The 22727-nt window shown below is 40.0% G+C and overlaps 2 protein-coding genes across 3 annotated transcripts in view; one reads left to right on the forward strand and one right to left on the reverse strand.

Moving 5' to 3' along the window:
• The window catches only part of LOC134285111 (uncharacterized), a 192223-nt gene extending 177581 nt beyond the window's left edge, over positions 1-14642 (forward strand). Inside the window, exon 2 of the mRNA XM_062845172.1 lies at positions 12414-14642. Coding sequence (XP_062701156.1) covers positions 12843-13898 — 1056 coding nt within the window. The 5' untranslated portion in view covers positions 12414-12842 and the 3' untranslated portion in view covers positions 13899-14642. The remainder of the gene's footprint in view (positions 1-12413) is intronic.
• The window catches only part of LOC115269571 (cadherin-86C), a 589109-nt gene that overhangs the window by 117238 nt on the left and 449144 nt on the right, over positions 1-22727 (reverse strand). The window lies entirely within an intron of this gene.

Below are 22727 nucleotides of genomic sequence, written 5' to 3' on the forward strand. Positions count from 1 at the left end.
TATGCCGGCACGCGGGAGGTCGTTGAGTGATTGCGTGAGCTTCGAATTATAACTCATCTGCTTGCTCTGTTGCCGGCGTTGGCCGTTGCTCTTATATCTACGCCGATGGCGGCGAAGGTGGAGACGAAGACGACCTGATGGCAAGACAGTAGCTCATGCAATTGTGCTTCGGGCTAGCCTTGAAACGGCTCGATGAGGGTATGAACCATTGAACCATTATTGGGATCAATGCATTCTTATGGGTGGCTCAATGGGATATGAGTGGTGAATGCATTCCTGAATGCTGTATACCGTTGGAGTTTTCATCCGATTTGTAAAATTTTTGAACCTTCGAATTTTTCCAGCTTTTTCTATTAACATAAAACGTTTACAATGTCAATTGGGTCATCAACAACAATAGAGAGCTGAAGAACTCTGATCAAAAATATAGACATAAAATACAGAAAATATGTATTTTCGGTTCGAAATCAAAATTTATTGCGACAACGCATTTGTTTTGATGCTGGTGATGATGATTCACCTGACCATAAAAAATAAAGAAAACAGATCATAAGAACAGTATTTGAGAACAGTTGTTATAAGTTTAAAATTAAAAAACTAACATATTAAAAAAAGTATGATACAATTCATTTTAATTAAAGACACTCAGATGTATGTGCCTAAATCGATAATTGAAAGAAAAAAAACACACATAAACCTCTTTTTATGCATGTTCCCTTCTTCAGCCTATGCCCCTATGTTTATTTTATTCCAAAAACAGATGAATTCAGCACCAACTGTTTGTTCGGATGAAAGAATCCCAGACAGATCTTCTGGTGAAATTTCATTATAATCTGCAGAATGTGCCGGAGAAACTTTTGGAAGGAGTTTAAAATTTTAAATAGAGTTCCTAGAGGAACCTTAGAAGAAATGAAGAATTCTGCAAGATTTTTATTGGAGGAATTCCGGAAGGAATACCCGGATGAATTGCTGAATGAATTCCTAAAGAAATTCCAGAAGGACCTCCTGGAGGAATCTAGAGAGAAGCCCGGAAGAAGTTCCTGAATGAATCACGACAGTAATTGGAAGACACTTCAACTGGATTTCACCTTCGCTTACATTGATCACATTGGCTTGTTTTACACAAACATTAAGCGAACTACAATTTTCCCCCTCCAAACCAGAATTGAAATGTCGAAGCAAGAGAATTGTAGTTTGCCTAATGTTTGTATAAGAATGCCGAGCTAATACGATCAATATCCCAAGGAATCTTGGGAGAACTTCTGAAGGAATCTCGGAAGAAAACTTGGTTGAAATTCCTGAAGGAATCCTAGAAAGAACACCTGGTGTAACATCATAAGAAAATACTATGGAGGAACCCCCAGAAGGTTTTGTGGGAAGCACCGATTTTTTCAGTCCCTCCTCAAGGAATGCTATAAAGACGTCCTGGTCGAAATGATTTCCTGTAGAAACTATTGAAAGTGCTTCTAGAGAAATTCCAGAAGTAACGCCCACAATAATCCAGAAAGGAATCCCAAAAAAATCCCGGAGGAAACCCATCTGGAGCTCCTGGATTAATTACAGAAGAAAATTCTAGACGAATAAAAAAAAAGAATTTCAGGAGAAATTTCAGAAGGTGAGGAACCGGTGAAGTAACACCTGGAGGGATCGTAGAAGGAACTCCTGATTAATTTCAGAAAGGAGTTCCTTCTGGAGAAAACCAGAGAGAAATCTAGGAGAAAACTGTGAAAAAAAACTCCTGAAGATAACTGTATACATATATAAAACCTAGAACATCTAAATTGCTATAAAATATCAACAATGCTGTATATAGACCCAGATGACCTGAAGTTTAAGATGATATTAGCGGAGATAGAATTCCATACAGATATAAAAATGTGCCACAAACGATTCATCATTCTTTGTAGGACCTGTTTGGACATGTTAGAAAATATAGATAGCTCGTACGAGCTGATTTCTAGGATAGTTTGGAAAACCTATGAAATGCAAAGCAAGCTGTAGAACTGTGTATGGAATCATTGAACGAACATGCTTGGATACGTGATATTGCTGAAAATATTGGTTACTCTAAGGATTCGAACTTTGACCTGCACTTTTGGATAATATTATTTAAATATCTTCTAGATATTAAAATTATTCATAGATGATCCGGTATGCGTCGTTACTCAGAGTCACGTTGAGAGCTGTGGCTGTTGTGGTTGATGATATGGCCTTATCTCCCAGAAGATTTGGAGAACATAGAACATCTAGATTGTAATAAATACATGTAATGCTGCGCATGGATTCATTGAGTTTAAATGTAAGTGCTCTGGTTGATCTTATAGATCACTTGGCTTGATAGATTGTGTGACCTGATATCCAGGATGATTTGGAGAACTTAAAAAAAAATAATTTGATGGAAATCAAATCGGCTCTACTGTGTATAGCCTCGCAGAAGCTAATGTGATAGCCAAAGATACTACTGACGATACCTTCCTTGGTTGATGTGATAGACCATTTTGGCTGAAGGTTTAGATGCTTTGGAAAGCATAGATTATCTCATTTTAACAGCTTATCATAGAAGGTGGGCCAATACGACCCATCCGTCCCGAAAGCGTTAAGAAAGAGGGGGGTTACAGGGTTCATGAGGGTAGAGAATATTTTCGGGGAAGTTGCAGAAGGTTTTAAATGGTTCTTTTATTCCAGGGTTTTTATACGGGGTTTCGGGGACATTTCAGGGGCCCATAATGTCCCTGGAAGCGTCTTAAACTCCACAATATAACCGTGAACCCTTTGAAACCCCCGAAATACATTTAAAACCTCATGTAACACCTCTGAAACTTTCAGACAATACTCTGAAACCTCTCTAAATGCCTCCAAAACCCCCTTAGGCATTTGGAACCGTCCAAAATGCCCCTGAAACATCTGAAAGTCAGCTGTATCGATTTTAAACCCCGCTGAAAATCCTCCGAAACTCAATTGTTTCTAAATCCCGCAGACCCCCTGTAACGCACCTACAATCCTCTGAAATCTTCGAAAATGCCCCAGAACCCTTTTGAAAGCAGCTATTAAAGCCCTTAAACTCCGGTAAAAATTCTCCGAAACCTACTTAAATACCTCCGAAAACTTCTAAGGCCTCCTCAAACCTTCTATGACACACCTCCAACATCCACCTTCGAAACCTCTCAAAAAGTCCCTACAACCCACTGTAAATCCTCTGAAACTCCATTGAATAGCACTCCCTCAAACCCTATGTAACGCACCTAAAATCCTCCAGAACACCCAAAAATGCCCTGTAACGCCTCTTAAACCTGTCGAAAATTTCCCGAAAAAAAAACCTGAAATGCCTTGACCCATACTTCTTGTACCGCCTCTGAAACCTTCTGAGACCCATGAAACCGTCCTGATACACTCTGAAAATCCCCTGGAAACCTAGGGTTTTTTTGGAATGTTCAAGGAACTTGTTTTGGAAGACTTCAGCAAGTTTCAGAGGACCCTTGCAACATCTCTGAAACCCCTTGAAATCGGCTGTCACCCTTTGGGACGGCTTTAAATGTCTCTGAAACGGCTTTCAATCCCCTGAAACTCCCTTGAAACTTCTTGCCTCCGAAAACCCTCTAAATCCCTTTATAGTTTTTCTACAGCCCCAAAAACCCTCTGCGAACCTTCCTTAATGCCCTGGAATCCCTCCCACTGAAATACTCCCTAATACGCCCTCAAAACCCCCTGAAAAGCTAGGGTTTGAAGGCGTGTTTAAAAGGATTCAAAGTTTTTCATTAGACTTCAGGGGTTTTCAGAGTTCCCTGAAATCCCTTTTAACAACTCCGAAACTCCGTGAAATCGTTTGTCACCCTTTTAAACGCATTGGAAATTCCATCTACAGTATCTGTGAAAATTTCTTTTATATTTGTTTTGGAAAGCTCTTTCGATAACTTTCGCGACTTTCTTTTATGATTCCTTTGTAAATTAGTTCAACAACTTTTCGGGATTGCCTTTGGCAAATTCTTAATTATTAGCTTATGAGTTTCTTCAGAAAATTGGCAGCTACTTTGGAACTCCTTTTTTGATTTTTTTTGATTTGGAAATTCCTTCAATGCTTATTTTGTGAATTTCTTCTGCAATTCATATGAGTGAAACTGTTTCGGTAATTACATTGGAAACTGCATGGGCAATTCTTTTATTAAATGGTCCGACTATTACTTTGAGAATTGTATCGGGAAATTATTTGCAAAATGCTTTGGACTGGCATGTTCATTAAAAATTCCTTCAGCATTCATTTTTTAATTTTTCAGGGAATACTTCTTAAAATTTTTTTTAGTAATTACTTTGGAAACATCTTTGGCAGTTTGGGAATTGATTCGTCGGCCATTCTTCAAAATTCGTTGGGAGTTTCTTCACCAATTATTTTAGGAATTTTTCCAGTAATGCTTTTTGTAAAATCATGCAGCTACTGTTTTGGAAAGTCTTCGATGTTCTTTCGGAAATTCCTTGGAAATTGCTACAGTAACTCCTCTGCAAAATCCCAATGATAATTTCTGTGAAAATTTCTTCACAAACTTCTTTCTTTGTAAACCATTCGGGCAAATCTTTTGGGAGTTGAGTGGGGCAGCTCCTTTGAAAACAATTTTGTCAATCCCTGTGGAAATTCCATTGGCAATTTATAAAGGAGTTTCTTTTAAAAATTTCTATAACGTTTTTGTTTTTTTTCAATAATTTTCTCAACATTTTTTTTTTGGAAATTGATTTGACAATGCCATTTTCATTTTCGTAAGTTGCTGATTCATTTTGATCTTTTTTTGTGATAATTTGTGGATTTCCTCTGTAATATCAGCAAATTTCTTTAATAATACCTCTGGGGTTTCCTAGTTAAAAAAAATAACGTGTCAGACATTTCCAAAGGAACGGCCAATTTCCAGAGAAACTGTTGAAGACGCTTCTCAAGCTTTTGCTGGAGGAATATCCAAGGAAGTTGCCGAAACAATTTACAAAATACTTGCGAAACAAATACTAAAAAAACGAACTCTTAAAAAATGTCAAAAGAATTCAGTAACCACAGGGTTTGCTAAAGGTATTAACAAAGAAACTAAAAAAAATACCCGAAAAAAAGTTCTGAAGGAAAATGTCAAAGAAATTTTAAATGAATTTCCGAAATATCAAAATAAATTCCAGTAAACTTTTCTAATAGATTTCAAGGCGTTCCAAAGCGTTTTAGAGGATGTCTGGGGTTCCAGGGGTGTCAGGTTAATGCAGAAACTTTAAGAAGAGTTTAAGCAAAATTGACTTCTCGAACGGTGTTAGAAAACTCCATGTTCTGAATGTGCCCTCCGCATTGGGTGCACAGGGATCTATTTAAACATTACTTTAAAATATTAAATCATCCCACGTTGGATTTTGTACTGGGCGTAACTTTTTAAAATTTTCCCAGCTGTCAAAACGTGACATCGAAAAATCTATTCGAAATTGGTTTTAGGTATCATAATTAACTTGAAAAAGAAAAAAAAATATATAGGGTAAATGTACCAATAGTGGTGCTATTAGTAGCTCCTTGTACTAAAATAATTGAATAAAATTGATAATACCTGAAAATAAAAACTCTGAAAACGCTAATCGGTAGTTGTTCACTTAAATTTGCTAGGAAAAATGTAAAAAGCATTATTTATTTCAGTTATTGCTAATAAATCACATGCACCAACTATAGGTACACCGTTCCTATTATGGAGGTAAAATTTAACATTGGTTCCTATAGTGGCGCATCCCATTGAATTCTTATGGGACCCACCACTACAGGAACACTACCGCCACTATAGGTGCAAAGGAGCAAAAAAGTTAAGGAAAATAATTATTTAAAATAGGTTTTCCGCCAAATCCTGAATACAAAACTGAATTAATGTTATAAATTAGGTATGATGCATCTATTAACACGAAAGTTCTACGAGAAGCTGAACCGCTCGCGCAGAGGCTTTGTGCCACAAGTCGACCTGTGCCGAGATAATCACGGGAATATTCTCACGAGCGAGCGTGAGGTGGTCGAGAGGTGGCGGCAGCATTACGATGAGCACCTCAATGGCGACGTTGCAAGTACCGAAGGTGGCGTGGTAACAGATCTAGGAGTACGTGCACAGGACGAAAGACTTCCGGCCCCTGACCTTCAAGAGATTGAGGAGGAGGTTGGCCGGTTGAAAAACAACAAAGCCGCTGGAGCAGATCAACTACCAAGCGAGCTTCTAAAATACGGTGGAGAAGCACTGGTGAGAGCACTACACTGGGTCATTACCAAGATTTGGGAGGAGGAAGTATTACCGGAGGAATGGATGGAAGGTATCGTGTGTCCCATCTACAAAAAGGGCGACAAGTTGGATTGCGGGAACTACCGCGCGATCACACTACTGAGCGCTGCCTACAAGATACTCTCTCAAATTTTATGCCGCCGTCTATCACCGATTGCAAGAGAGTTCGTGGGGCAATATCAGGCTGGATTTATGGGTGAACGCGCTACAACGGACCAGATGTTCGCCATCCGCCAGGTGTTGCAGAAATGCCGCGAATACAACGTGCCCACACATCACTTGTTCATCGATTTCAAATCGGCGTATGATACAATCGATCGAGAACAGCTATGGCAGATTATGCACGAATACGGATTCCCGGATAAACTGATACGGTTGATCAAGGCGACGATGGATCGAGTGATGTGCGTAGTTCGAGTATCAGGGACACTCTCGAGTCCCTTCGAATCTCGCAGAGGGTTACGGCAAGGTGATGGTCTTTCGTGCTTGCTGTTCAACATTGCTTTGGAGGGTGTAATAAGAAGAGCGGGGATAAACACGAGTGGGACGATTTTCACGAAGTCCGTTCAGCTGCTTGGCTTCGCCGATGATATTGATATTATTGCTCGTAAATTTGAGACGATGGCGGAAACGTACATCCGACTAAAGTGTGAAGCCAGGCGAATCGGATTAGTCATTAATGTGTCGAAGACAAAGTACATGATGGCAAAGGGCTCCAGGGAGGAATCACCGCGCCCGCCACCCCGAATTCATATCGACGGTGATGAAATCGAGGCGGTTGAAGAATTCGTGTACTTGGGCTCACTGGTGACCGACGACAACGACACCAGCAGAGAAATTCAGAGGCGCATTGTGGCAGGAAATCGTGCCTACTTTGGACTCCGCAGAACTCTACGTTCGAATAAAGTTCGCCGTAACACGAAGTTAACCATCTACAAAACGTTGATTAGACCGGTCGTCCTCTATGGGCACGAAACATGGACCCTACGTGCAGAGGACCAACGCGCCCTTGGAGTTTTCGAACGGAAGGTGTTGCGTACCATCTACGGCGGAGTGCAGATGGAAGACGGGACTTGGAGAAGGCGAATGAACCACGAGCTGCATCAGCTGCTGGGAGAACCAACCATCGTCCATACCGCGAAAATCGGGAGGCTACGGTGGGCGGGTCACGTCATCAGGATGTCGGATAGCAACCCGACTAAAATGGTTCTCGAGAGTCATCCGACCGGTACAAGAAGACGTGGAGCGCAGCGAGCTAGGTGGGTCGACCAAGTGGAGGACGATCTGCGGACCCTACGCAGAGTGCGGAACTGGAGACAAACATCCATGGACCGAGTGGAATGGAGGCGGCTACTATGTACAGCAGAGGCCACCCCGGCCTTAGCCTGACCGGTAAGGTAAGTAAGCATCTATTAAAAATGCCATTTGCAGGCTTTTTGGTCGAAATAGTGCTAAATTGTCACTACCACCACTATTGGTACTACCTCCACTAAGGGAGCTTTTACCCTAGTTGCTTAGAAAAAGGTGCTTTTTTGTTTTAAATAAAAAATAAATGAACAAATAGAGTCCTAAAATGCATGACAAAAGCACATTTTTATTGCATAATGTGATCAGCCATGGTAGGGTAAAAACACTAGACTTCGCCCCCCTAAAATTCTGCTCCACTTCTTCACCACTTCATACATAAAAAATGGTATTTGTATGGAGGATGCGAAGACTAGAGCAGTGGCGAAGTCTAAGAAAACCACTATGCGGTAGCCGCAGGTTGTCTGGATTTTCGTTTAAAACACGTGAAGAATCTTTGGGTGGATGAATTAAAATGAATGCCAATATTTAGTTTAACTTTCACAAAAGATTTATAATAAGAGGGATCAAAATGAAGATGGCGGTATTGCTTTGAGTTGTAGGTAATATTTCATAAATGGCAGCGCTTCATCCGATTTACTATTTACTATGGCATTGCATCTACTAGATATCAGTATCCTTAAGCATATAAGTACTTGCAGATACCATAAACCAGTCAGTCCTTATTGACTCGATCAAGCCATTTAACTCCCGATTAAGACTTTAATGTCAATCCTACCGGAAAATATGATCCTGTGTAAACGACCGTTCGTTACGGCCGTTAACCGCCCGTGTAGTAGATTGATCGTTAAAAATTAATTACCAATCCGATGAAATTGTCCTGTCGTCCGGCCACCGCACCGGCGCAACATTTCATCTCGCCCTTGAAGTTTAACGCAAAAGGCTACCTACCGAACTAGACACCACCAACTACCTCAAAAGCAATAATAGTAAAATCAAACAAGCAGCCAGTACCATCAATCGAGGGATTAAGCGACCACTAGCTCGCTGGAGAGCGCGCGTTTCACGATCATGCATCGCCGTCGTCGTTGGTAGGAGGTCGTTTCTAATCTCGCGGAATGACACTTTTAACAGCACTTTTCACGCGTTCTTTTTCATTAGAATGTGACTCTCCGGGTGATTGAAATTGCGAACTCCCCCGCTTCGGGCCGTCCGTCCGCCACCCTCCGCGCGCGCGCCAGCGCCGGATCTCAATGCAATCAACTCGAAGGGGTGGGAGGAATGGAGGTAGGCTTTAATGGGACGATTGGAGTTTTGTTTTTCTACCGCACTACTCGATAGATTGTACTAATTGAATAAGGTGGTTTTCTTATCTTTAATCTTGTTCGCCGAGTGGACGGGGGAAGGGAAGAAACTTGAAGCCGGGAGGCTGCGTAACAAAGTAACTAAAAGCAATGGACTATAAATTAAAAGTTGGTGCATGTGCGATGACTTCAGTATGTGTGAGGGGAATCAGGGTGAAAAGGGTCCATACAATACATTATGCGACCTCCTTCGTGAGATAGATGCTGGTTTTACTAGGAAAGTGTATAATCTACTTCGTCATAGAAATCTATTTCGTCATAAAAAGAAATTGGTGCATAAATCGTCTGTTTTTGTTATTAGATAAACATGGTGTCATAGGCTAAACAAGGATGCTCATACCCAAAGATGCCAGCTATACAGATTTTTCTGTATAATACAGTTTTTTGACCTTCTATACAGACAAGATACAGAGTACAGAACAATACAGACATTTAAAATGTGATACAGATTTCTCCAGAAAGCATCAAATTTGAAGTTAATTTTAATAAATTTATTGAAAAATTTATTAAATGGTGCTTAAACTTTGAAGAATTAATGAAAATTTGTACATTTTCACACATGTTATAGAAAAATAAATACCAGTAGTAATTTAAACCGTCAAAAAGCAGTGTATTTTTGTTAGTTTCTATTGAAAACTAGAACTCACGGTGTCTGGTATACTCTCTAATACGGCAATAAAGAAAAATCTGTATTGATACAGATTTTTGATAAAATAATCTGGCATCTCACCTTGCCATAGTGTCACGTAGAAAGTGTGGCGGAAATTAAATTCAGGTTGAGCCCAAAATATACGTGGACAAGACGAAAATAGGTTTCGTCTTAAAAATTCCAAAGTAACAATCAGAAATTTTTCCAGAGATTCAAAAAAAAAAAAAGAATCCAAGGCTTTCGTCAGAAATTAATTCATGATTTACTTCATAAAATCCTTAAAAAATGTCTTCCAAGAAATCGTCGAGAGAGTTCTTTAGACATTAGAAAATTTCTTTATTGAGGAAATATTCAGTTCCTCTTGAAATTCCTGTAGGGATACTTCAAGAAAAAAAAATGCTCCAGAAATTCTATCAAAGATTCCTACAGAAATTTCTCTAGGGATCCATAAAAACAAATCCAAAGATTCATTCAGCAATTCTTCTAAAGATCGTTCAACATTTCTTCAGAAATTTCCCCTGAACGGCTTTCAAGAAGCTTCCAAGGGATTTCTTCAGAGACCAGTCTAAAAATTGCTAAGAAATTCCTCCAACGATTCCTTCAGAAAACAGAAAATTCAGGAAAGCTATTTCTTCAAAGTTTCCATTAGAAATTCTTTCGGGGATTTCTTTGGGGAAATTCCCTCCATAGTTTATTTCAAGAAATCCTCTAGTGGATTATACGACTTTAAAAAGTTTGACACATTTTCCAAAATTGCTTCATGTATGTATGCTTTTATTTTGAAATTCTATCAAGTTTCTTTAATGAAATGCTTCACAAATCCTTCAGAAGCTTCTAGAGCATTTCCTGCTATAATCTCTCAAGAGGCTGTCCATAAACCGCCACCATATGCGCACCGAGCAGCAGGGAGTAGGGGAAAGTGGGGTTAGATGCCGTTTTTCAAACTTTCATCGTTTTCAATAATTAATAGCCTCATTTGTTAGGCTTTTAAAGTGGCAACAGCAACTAGACAATATTTGCTTTATGCTTCAGCAAAAACATTCACTTAACTAATGCATTTTCATCGATTTTTAACGATTTTAACAACTGGTTCGTAAAACAGAAGTGGTTCAAAAAGGCCATCTGCCACTCCATGAAAACATTCAAAACCTACGTCTATCATTTTTCGGGTATTTCCAACAGTATGCGTAGAAAAACAACATGGTACAGATATGCTTAGAATGGCAGTATAATAAAAGATATACACATTTGAACCATTTTTGTAAAACATTTCGATTTTCTAAAAATCAGGAACAGGTTCCGCCAGGGAGCTTTTTGGAACACGACCATTTCAAATTAAAAAATCGTGATATTTTTTTTTTCTTCTGAATTATTCCAATATTTTTTTTATTTCTTTATGCTTTTAGACATTCTTGAATGGTATTGGTGTTCGAAGTGTTGCGTTTGTATCGATCGCTGAATCTTATTTATCTTATTAAATTACTGTTTGTTGAATATTTTCTATCAACATTTTCCTAAAATATCTAACAAAAAAATAGGAAAAAAATCAGAAATTTGAAAATTGGAAAAACATTCCGAAGAAACCCGAATGTTGTTGTTTTTCGGATAACCAACTGAAATGGTATGTTAGACATACGTAATGCCTGAAGTTCATAGGAACAATATGTGTTGAAAAATGGACAAATTGAGAACAAAAATTGCGAAAAAACAAAATCCACGTAGTTCTGGTGGGGTTTGAACCCACGTCTCCCCAAGTTCGCTAGACAGGACGCTTTAATTTTTACGAAGAGTTTATTTTTTTTGGGCTGCAAAATGGTGAGTCGATAAGGAGAGCATAGCTCTGGTCCTCACAAGTTCCTACCTCATGTTTCCACGGGTCAAGCGATGACAAAGACCACCAGCTAAGAGTTGTGTGCTTAGCTGGTAGTTCAGCCTGGACACTGTGGCCCTTCTGACTTGAGCTAGATTAAGGAGGTACGACCCGAGCTTCTGTTCACCAAGGAGGTGCGGCTCAAACAGCGTCTGTTCTGGCATCCAGCGATTGAATAAGAAACGCTGCACCACGACCAGCTAGATCCAAGGTGGTAGCCCATCAGCGTGGTCGTCTTAGTGTTGGTTGGGACGTTAAACAGAACTGGCACGATGGCCCTCCGGCGAGACAGGAGTGTTGGCGTAGGCCCAATAAGCCACCCGTAAAAAATCCCATTGCGAATAACATAAGAGAAAATACGACTCGATACAATCGGCAAAGACCTACGCGACGAAATAAGGATTACGATTGGAAACTTGGAACTTGGAATTGCAAGTCACTAGGTTTCGCAGGATGTGACAGGATAATCTACGACGAACTACATCCCCGCAACTTCGACATCGTGGCGTTGCAGGAACTTTGTTGGACTGGACAGAAAGTGTGGAAAAGCGGGCATCGAGCGGCTACCTTCTACCAAAGCTGTGGCACCACCAATGAACTGGGAACAGGATTTATAGTGTTGGGCAAGATGCGACAACGTGTGATCGAGTGGCAGCCGATCAACGCAAGGATGTGCATGTTGAGAGTTAAGGGCCGTTTCTTCAACTACAGCATCATTAACGTCCACTGCCCACACGAAGGGAGACCTGATGACGAGAAAGAAGCGTTCTGCGCACAGTTAGAGCAAACGTTCGATGGTTGCTCGCCGCGGGACGTGAAAATCGTTGTCGGCGACATGAACGCGCAGGTAGAAAGGGAGGAAATGTACAGACCGGTAATCGGGCGAAACAGCCTGTACGCCGTATCGAATGATAACGGCCAGCGATGCGTAAACTTTTCAGCCTCCCGTGGTATGGTAGTCCGAAGCACCTTCTTCCCCCGCAAAGATATCCACAAAGCCACCTGGAGATCACCCGACCATCAAACAGAAAACCAAATCGACCACGCTCTAATCGACGGTAAATTCTTCTCGGATATAACCAATGTCCGCACATACCGCAGTGCGAATATAGATCACCCCGCGTCGAAGTCGAACGCCGCGACTCAACATCGAGCAGCTGCGTAACGTATAAGTGGCTCATGACTACGCGCAGCAGTTAGCAGTGGCCCTACCAACGGAAGAGCAGCTTGGCGCAGCTACACTTGAAGATGGCTGGAGGGGCATCCAATCCGCCATAGGTAGTACCTCGGCTACAGCACTAGGCTTCGCGACTCCGAATCACAGAAATGACTGGTACGATGGCGAATGTGAACAGTTGAAAAACGAGAAGAATGCAGCATGGGCGAGAATGCTGCAACACCGTACGAGAGCGAATGAGGAACGTTACAAGCAGGCGCGGAACAGGCAGAACTCAGTCTTCCGGATGAAGAAGCGCCAGCAGGAACAACGAGATCGCGAAGCGATGGAAGAGCTGTACCACGCTAAGGACACACGAAAGTTCTACGAGAAGCTGAATCGCTCGTGCACAGGCTTTGTGCCACAAGCCGACATGTGCCGAGATAATCACGGGAATATTCTCACGAGCGAGCGTGAGATGGTCGAGAGGTGGTGGCAGCATTACGATGAGCACCTCAATGGCGATGTTGCAAGTACCGAAGGTGGCGTGGTAACAGATCTAGGAGTATGTGCACAGGACGAAAGACTTCCGGCCCCTGACCTCCAACAGATTGAGGAGGAGGTTGGCCGGTTGAAAAACAACAAAGCCGCTGGAGCAGATCAACTACCAAGCGAGTTACTAAAATACGGTGGAGAAGTACTGGTGAGAGCCCTACACTGGGTCATTACCAAGATTTGGGAGGAAGAAGTATTACCGGAGGAGTGGATGAGAGGTATCGTGTGTCCCATCTACAAAAAGGGCGACAAGTTGGATTGCGGGAACTACCGCGCGATCACACTACTGAGCGCTGCCTACAAGATACTCTCTCAAATTTTATGCCGTCGTCTATCACCGATTGCAAGAGATTTCGTGGGGCAATATCAGGCTGGATTTATGGGTGAACGCGCTACAACGGACCAGATGTTTGCAACCCGCAAGGTGTTGCAGAAATGCCGCGAATACAACGTGCCCACACATCACTTTTTCATCGACTTCAAATCGGCGTATGATACAATCGATCGAGAACAGTTATGGCAGATTATGCACGAATACGGATCCCCGGATAAAGTGATACGATTGATCAAGACGACGCTGGATCGAGTGATGTGCGTAGATCGAGTATCAGGGGCTCTCTCGAGTCCTTTCGAATCTGAAGTCAGGCGAATCGGATTAGTCGTTAATGTGTCGAAGACAAAGTACATGATGGCAAAGGGCTCCAGGGAGGAATCACCGTGCCTGCCACCATAAATTCATATCGACGGTGATGAAATCGAGGCGGTTGAAGAATTCTTGTACTTGGGCTCACAGGTGACCGCCGACAGCGACACCAGCAGAGAAATTCAGAGGCGCAATGTGGCAGGAAATCGTGCATACTTTGGACTCCGCAGAATAAAGTTCGCAGTAACACGATGTTAACTATCTACAAAATCTGATTAGACCGGTCTTCCTCTATGGGCACGAAACATGGACCCTACGTGCAGAGGACCAACGCGCCCTTGGAGTTTTCGAACGGAAGGTGTTGCGTACCATCTACGGCGGAGTACAGATGGAAGACGCATCAGCTGCTGAGAGAACCAACCATCGTCCATACCGCGAAAATCAGGAGGCTACGGTGGGCGGGAAACGTAATCAGGATGTCGGACAGAAACCCGACAAAAATGGTTCTCGAGAGTCATCCGACCCGTACAAGAAGACGAGGTGCGCAGCGAGCTAGGTGGGTCAACCAAGTGGAGGACGATCTGCGGACCCTACGCAGAGTGCGGAACTGGAGACAAACAGCCATGGACCGAGTGGAATGGAGACGGCTACTATGTACAGCAGAAGCCACCCCGGCCTTAGCCTGATCGGTAAGGTAAGTTATTTTTTTTTTTGAAGATTTGTTATTTTTTCGAAGATTGCTCTGACGGAAGCTTCACTTTCCCAACATTGATTTTTTTGGGCATTCGTTTGCACCCATTTTTGTTGGAGAATGGTGCTGCATTTTTAACCATTTCTTGTCAAATTACTTACCCTGCGCATTCGAATCAGCAATTGTCGTTGTTATTATATAGCCTTAGTCCTTGGCACACAATGCTCTCACATTGAATAGTTACCTGAAAGAAAGAAAAAAAAATATACAATTTATAGATTTCTTATACTTTGTAAGTGATTTAATGATTTGAAAGCAAAATACGTATTTTCAAGATCTGGTTGACTTTTCTTTTAAATGCGAATAGTTGGAGTATTACAAGTGGTTACATTACATTGGTTCTTCTAGTGGTTACGTAGCACGTCAGGTAGAAGAACCCGTCTAGTGGATTGAGAGTCATAGGTACGATACTCGCTAGAGTACGTGTTTTTTGCAATTCAAATTTCAATTGAACATGTGTTCTGATATGTGGATGATTCTTTTCTATTTCTCTTTTTTGTCTCTCTTTGACTTTGGGGCGTTATGACCCAATTGGCACTGTTATTGTCTCGTAGCTGTATTGTTCGTAGTTACTAACTGGAAGCTTTGTCAAATGTGTTACATTTCTGTAACGTTTGGAAAGCACAAGGATACTTAATGTTCTGGAAAGTCACGGATAAGTTCTTTACGGGGATGCATGCGGAAATCAAACCTATGCTTGAGCTCCTTGTCTGAGGAGGAAACTAAACTCTGGCATCAAAGTAGAGTATATTTTGATTGAATTCGAATTGTTCTATATGATGCGCATATAACCCCACACTCCCCCGCTTTACTCTCAAGCTCGCTTTGTAATGACCATTCGTTCGATGCATTGTTGATTGGATCAAGCTTCTTAATACAGACAGCGAACGACTAAGAGCGAACTACGACGACAACGGTGACGATGAGTGGTGGAGAAACATATGGTAATGGAACTGGTTACATGAATCTGTTTAGATAGGCTTCCGCACCTGTGCGCCTGCCTGTACGGAGCGGCGGTGTCACCTTCTTCTCCAGCAGTCAGTGGTGTAGCAGTGGTTCAGCTGGCGCTGGGCAGAATCAATGTCGAAAAAACGGCTCGAGTCGATAATTTATATCGACAGCCACCACTCGAGTAGCGGATAGATTTGTACCTCATTTTTTAGGCGTTCGTTACAACTGGGTGCGAGCACTCGCCGTAGCTGTGAACGCGAATTTGCAATTTGTACCGACTTATTAAAAATGTCGCCAGCGAGGCGACAAGACAACAACAGCAACCATTGAGAGGTGCCCTTAAGTGGCGAACGACGACGGCCTTGTCAGGAATCTTGCGCCGCACCGGTTGGAAGTGTGTTCGCTCTAACGCCTCGAGAGGTTCAGAAGAGTGGAAACAGCGAAACAGGTGGACTTTGCCAAATGTGGCCACATGGCTGGTGTTGCTTAGGTTTGAAGAGAATGTTGAATTCTAACTGTGTATGAATTATTGGCGTCTAATTCTCTATTCTCAGAGTGAGATTAGGAAAATCAAATCGATGAATCTCGCAGACATTTTTTCGAACACATGGATGCAAAAGTAGCTCTGTTAGTAGTTCTTCCGAAAGTAGTTATTCTAAAAGTTCAGACAGTCCTTGGTGCAACACCTCTCTAGCCCAGGTCATCAAGATCCAAAAAGAAAATCGCAATGTCTACGGACGCCACGGTTGAAAGTGAAACACACGTACACCATTTTCCACTTAATGGCCCCAATAAAGCTTCCCTTTCAATATCCTGCCCGTAAATTACTTCACATTTCTTCCGAGGAGGTTGCCCATGTGCGCTTTTGCTCTCGAAGTTGCACCGCATTTGCAGCCTGCCACCGCACGCCAGTCAGGCGAGGGGTCACATGCAGCATGCAACTAACTCAATAAAGTGGACTTAATTTATAATTGCTTCCCCCAGTCGTACCCTGCTTTCCAACATCCTAAACCTCTAGAACGGCCATTTGGAATGCGAAAAATACTACTTAGCATTCTGGTGTGCCATTAAATCAAAACCGGGTCGAGACTTTTGCTCTCTTCGGTGTGTGGAGAAAGTGCAACACGTTAAATTGGCTAAGCACACTGCTAGAGTTACCTACGTGTGTTCTAATTCTAGCCCTAGTTCTCGTTATCCCACGTGACGAACTCGGAAGCCATTTACGGGAAACATGCAACCGCTTAAGGTTATACTTTGAAATCCGACAGCTATTAATAGGCTAGAAAGACGAAAGTCTGTGCTACTGGTTTATTAAATGTTAAGACATATTGTGGTTTTAACTTTATTTGTCGAGAACGATTGTTTTATACTTTCTCGACGTTTTGGCCAATGGGTGTGGTCTTTTTCAAGGGTCGGAGTGTCTATCATCTCCTGTATGGATTGTTGCCTATTTGTGTTTCGCCTGCCTTTACATTTTCAAAAGCCAACTCATATGAATACGAACTTCAGCCACACTTCACCACACATCTAGAACCGTTTGCACACCCAAGAATCATTGTATGCAACGATTCCGGAATAATTAAGATAATAATTTAGATTAACTTATTTCCCTCGTTTGAATGCCGCCATATCTTGGCTCCCCACCGCACCGAGATTTGTTCTGTTCATAAAGTCTTGAAAAATGGCAACTTATTCCATGGCGCTTTCCTTCTCCGACGGTCAATTTATTAAAAACGATCCATTTAAATAACAATAACGCGAAGCTTACGATGACCGGCACCGATTCCAGCATTTCATCCGTCCGTGGCAGCGCGGATCGTGTTACATCGTCCTTCGCTCACGCGGATCATACTGCATGCACTGCATGCAACACACCGCGCATCGTCGGACCCCTCAACGCGACCGAGCGACCGAGCGTTGATTAGTGAATGCCCCAGCAGCAATAATCGAACGAAAATCGATCGTAAATTATCAAACGATTGACTGCGCGCGAGAGCCGGTCTTGATTGAATTACCGAGACAATGAACATAAATCGAACCGGACATGTGCCGGACAGAACTCTACCCTATAGTAGCTTTCGGTGCCGGGCCCGGCCTAGGTGGCGGTGTGGTTGCATGCATGTCCGTCCATTCTAATGGGAAGGGTAATTAGTTAGAACATGCCCTTGGACACACGGCAACAAGATTGAAACTATTTCAGAGGGACATACCTAGCGTGGAAATTTGTAGTTCGTTTGAATGGAACACTTTGTGGAATGCGAGCAACTGTCTTTTAAGCAAGGTTGTCCATGATATTCAAAACTGATTTTCAAACAGAATTTTGGATTCTGGGATTTCTTCAGAAAATTCACCAAGGAAGCAGATTTTCTAAAGTAATCCCTGGAGGATTTTTAAAAAAAAAATCTGGAGGCATTTCATTTATAAGAAATCTTTGGTGGTTTATATAGGGAATCTCTGAAAGAGTTTCTTCACAAATCTTTGGAGGAAGTTCTGAAGAAAACTATGTAAGGCTTGATAAGTTAAAACCTGGAAGAATTCCTGAAGGGTTTCCAAGAAGAATTTGTAAAAAAAAATCCCGGAAGAGTTCCTTGAAAAAATATCTGGAAAATTTTGAGAAATTTCATCAGGAATTCATGGAAATTTTTCTATAAGAAACTTAAAAGGGATTTCTAAAGCAATTTCTTGAGAAATTTCTGAAAAAAAAATCCAACGGTTTTCTAAAAGAATTCTTTGAGAATTTTTTGATAGAATCCCTAACGGATATTCTAGCAATCGATGAAGAATAATTGAAAATAAATTCTAGGGATTTTTTTTTAACCCAAGGAAAACCCATGAGAGAATTTATTGTAGAAGTCCCTGGAGGAATATCTGAAGAAATTATTCTTACACCTCTTGAAGATTTTTTTGAAGAAATCTCTGAAGGGTTTTTTAGGGAAATTTTTAGAAATAATTTTTAGGTGAATTACTGAAGAAGTCGCTTCGAAGGAATTCCAGAATTTTCTAAAATAGATCTTTATGAAATATGTGGAAGAATCCCTAATGGACTATCTGAAGGAATTTCTAAAGCAACCCCTGACAGAGATTTTCGCATGGGTTTCTAGAAAATTTCTGAAAAAAAACGTAAAGGAATTCCTGGGAATTTTTCGGAAATATCGTTGTAGAAATTTTCGAGGCAGTCCGTGGAATATCTCAAAGAGTTTTTAGATGCTTTTCAAAAAAAAAAAAAACTCGTTAAAGAATTTCTGAAAGAAACTCTGAAGAGGGGCTGTCCATAAATCACGTGGTCATTTTTTTGGGACTTTTCAACCCCCCCCCCCCACGTGGTCATTAGTCCATACAAAAATTTTTATTTGTCCATACAAAATGGTCATCGGCCGAACCCCCCCCCCCCCCCTCATGACCACGTGGTTTATGGACAGCCCCTGTGCTGAATTAATACTTTTTTTTATTTTATTTTTTTTTATAAAAAAAAGGGAAAAAAAAATCATGTTAGAGTTTCTGGGAACCCTCATACAAAAATTTTCAAAAGAATCACTGGAGGAATTTTTAAACGAATTCTTTGAAAATTTTTTGAAAGAATCCCAGGAGGAATTCCTTTTATAAGAAATCTTTGGAGGTTTTTCTAGGGAATCTCTAGAAGAGTTTCTTGACAAATCTTTGAAGGAAGTTCTGAAGAACTATGCAAGACTTTAGAAATAAAAACCGGGAAGAATTTCTGAAGGATTTTTAAGAAGAATTTGAAAAAAAAGTCCTGGAAGAGTTCCTTGAAGAATATCTGGAAAATTTAGAAGGATTTTTAAAAGAATTCGTGGAAGAATTATCATAAGAAATTAGAAGGGATTTTCGCAGTTATTTCTTGAAAATTTACTGCAGGTATTTCTTGAAAATAAAAGTTATCCATGAAAATTACTTTTTGTCTATTTTTTTTACAAAAAAAAGTAAAAAAAATCCTGTTGGATTTTTTGGTAGGATCGAAAAAGAATTTTCAAAAGTATCACTAACGGCATTTTAGAGAAAAGTTTTTGATTTAAAAAAAACCTTAGAATAGTTTCTTTAGGAGTCCCTGGAGAAATTACTGAATTCATATCTAGGACAATTTTTTAAGCATTTCCCGAAAAAAAAATCTGTAGAAATAACTGGAAAAATTTTTGAAAGCATCCATGGATGAATTTTTGTTCCAATCCATGGTGAAAGTTCTGAAGAAACCCCTGTTTCCGAAGTTTCCTCAAAATTTGTCTTTTCATTGGAGGAATTTCTGAAATAATGCATGGAAGAAGTCCCACTCACAGGTTTTTTTTGGTACAAACTGTTCCTAAAATTTTCTTATTTTTAGGCGGAGATGTTTCCATTGCCATAAAGTTATTTTTCCGAAAAATTGGGAGCCGGAGTTCATCCACAAGGGGGCAAAAAAAAATCCCAATTTCATACAGAAGTTTTTTCTCTTCTTTTAAGTATGGAGGCAAAAAAATTAAAAGAAAAATAAAAAAAATATGTCTCGCTGACACCGGCCCACTATTTTCATCTTGTCTTTGAAATTGCTTAAGGTTGCGATTTCCTGAAAGTTCTCACCAAAAAATAGTAATTGCTCTTCCTAACGAGGGGCCCATAAATTTGTGTAACCAAATGCATTTACCTTCCTTTGTTGGGAAGGAGTTTCAGAAAATCGCCACCTTAAACGTTTTTGAAGATAAGGTGTAAATAGTGGGACGGTCTCAGCGAGAGTTACTCATAAGTGATTGTTTTTTTTAAATTTACCTCAAAGAAAAAATTAAAAAAAAATCTTTATTTACCTTCATTTATTTTTTTTTAATTTTTGGGAGGGGTGCAAATCTTTTTCAAAAATCAATATGGTGATTACAAGTACACCTCGATTGAGTAAACATTTTATTCTCCAAATTATCTATAAAATTTAATTTTACATAAACTCAAAGCAAACTTTTATATTTTATTTTATATTACCAAAGCATAAAACTGCATGAAAACTGAGCTTTTGGTAAAAGGCTCGGAGTTTTCGGCATATATTGGTAAAGTTCAGAAATTCATTAAGGGATTCCCTTGAAAATGTCTCCGAGAGTTCCCCTGGTATTCCTTTACAAATTGCTTCAATTTGTTTTACGAATTGCTTCAGAAATTCCTCCTGGGATCTCGGATCTCTTCTAAAATTCCTTAAGGGATTCCTTCGGGAATTTAGAGATTCGTGACAAGCACTTGATAAAGCTGTATTTGCCAAACGATCATTCTGTACGAGTAGTGTAGGTTTGTACCGCTACCTGCTCGGTTGCCTTTTGTTGCAATTCTGCGGTATTAAATACCCAAAATTTTCAAATTTTTTCCGACGGTCTCCAAAGATAACTTCCAATAATAAAATCATCATGTTGCCGATTATTCACGAAAATCATTCATGTGTTCCTCCAGAAGTGTCACAAAGAATTCTTTAACGAAATCCGGCATGAATTGTTTCACCAATTCCTATATGATTTTTCATAAATCATGAAAATCTGCCTATGGCTCTGAATGAAAAAAAGAAAAAAAAAAAAACATTTCAGAGATTGCTTGATAAATTGGCCTAGGGATTACTTCAGAAATTCCTCTGGATATTAATTCAGATATTTCTCTAGACATTCTTTTGGAGAATGTATTAGAGATTCCCTGAAAATCTACCAAAAATTTCTTCTGAAATCTTTTCCCAAAAATTTCTAAAAATTCTTAAAAAAAAATCGAAAATTCTTCCTGTTTTACAAATTTTACAAAGACTTTTTTCCATAGCATCTTGCATGTTTTACTTCTGGAATTCCTTCATTTTTTCCAAAAAATATCCTGGCATTTAACAGAAATTCCTCCAGGTATTCTTTAAAAAAAATATTCAGAGATTCCTTCAGAATATTTTTTGGCAGAAACTTATACAATGCCTTCAGAAACTATTCAAAAATTTGTACAGGAATTACTTTGGAAATTCTTCCAAGGATTTCACCAGAAATTAACCAGCAACTTTCATTTCTCAAAAAATTCCACCAGGGAATCCTCCAGAAGTTTCACAATTTCTGTCAGAAAATCTTTGTGGTTTTTTTTAAAGAATTTCCTCTAGGGACTCAGTAAAAAATGTGATATCTGCCTATTCTAAAATGTTCTGCTGGGATTCCCATACTGCTCTAAGAGTTTCTCAGAGAAGAGAAGGGCATCTTAGAACAAACCGACCACATGAAAAGTGATAAATGAATAAATAATGAATAGATGACGTCATACCGATGATTCTCTAATTTTCGAAATTTTGTTTCATTGAAATCATATCAGTTGTTGTTTCGGCCAATGTTGCAATAATATGATAGACGTATTAAAGATTTTGTTTTGCAATAGCAGGCAGTTATAAAGCATAATGATGGTGTTTTATCAATTTTTCTTGATTATCATAATGATATTATACATATGCCCACCACTATTGTATCGCTTACTCTATTTACGAATTTAAGAGATAAGCAACTTTGACTGTGTTCCCGAAATACATTCTAGTTAAACACAATCGAATCCGTTTTTGAGTTGATGTACCTGCCTTCGAAATACTTTGCTCTTTCGTGTCAAAACGGTTTAAATTTTCCGTGTAAAAAGTGTGATTTCAACCACTAGGTGTCGCGATCAACAGCATGAAATATTTATCAATTTCTGACTCCGGAGATGACCTTCTCTTCTCTGAGTTTCTTCACAAATTTTTCGAGGGATTTTTGAAAAAATCTCCCATGGCTTTTGTTGTGGGGTCTGTCAAAACTACTAGCAAACCTCAGATTTACTGGTGGTCAGCTTTAAGCTGCAAATATATTGAAGTTAAATTTCGTGCTTCTTATTTGTAGATCCTGTCCTACTTACAATTTTGGTGACTTCAATTTCGAGGATCGTATCACGCCTCAATCGGTATTCGTTACAGGGTTTACTGTCTGTATGATGTAACAGGTTTAAGTTCACTAGAAAAGGTTTTTGCAAATTCAACTTTACTTACAGTTATTGTTTGTCTACTATCCCTGTTTTCAATTCAACGTGTACCCCAAATGAGATGTTTGTGTTTAGTCCTAGATTTAAGAATAATTCTATTAAATACAAACTAATTTTAAGATCAGTTCGTGTCGATTGCATGAAGTATGACTCACCGTACTATTTAGGATAAGGAAATTCACTTATAATCGCAAAATACTACAAATCAACTATGCTGCATGAATTTATGGGTGCAC

Source organism: Aedes albopictus, chromosome 1 (assembly GCF_035046485.1).
Source record: "Aedes albopictus strain Foshan chromosome 1, AalbF5, whole genome shotgun sequence".
Classification (NCBI taxonomy): Eukaryota; Metazoa; Arthropoda; class Insecta; order Diptera; family Culicidae; genus Aedes; species Aedes albopictus.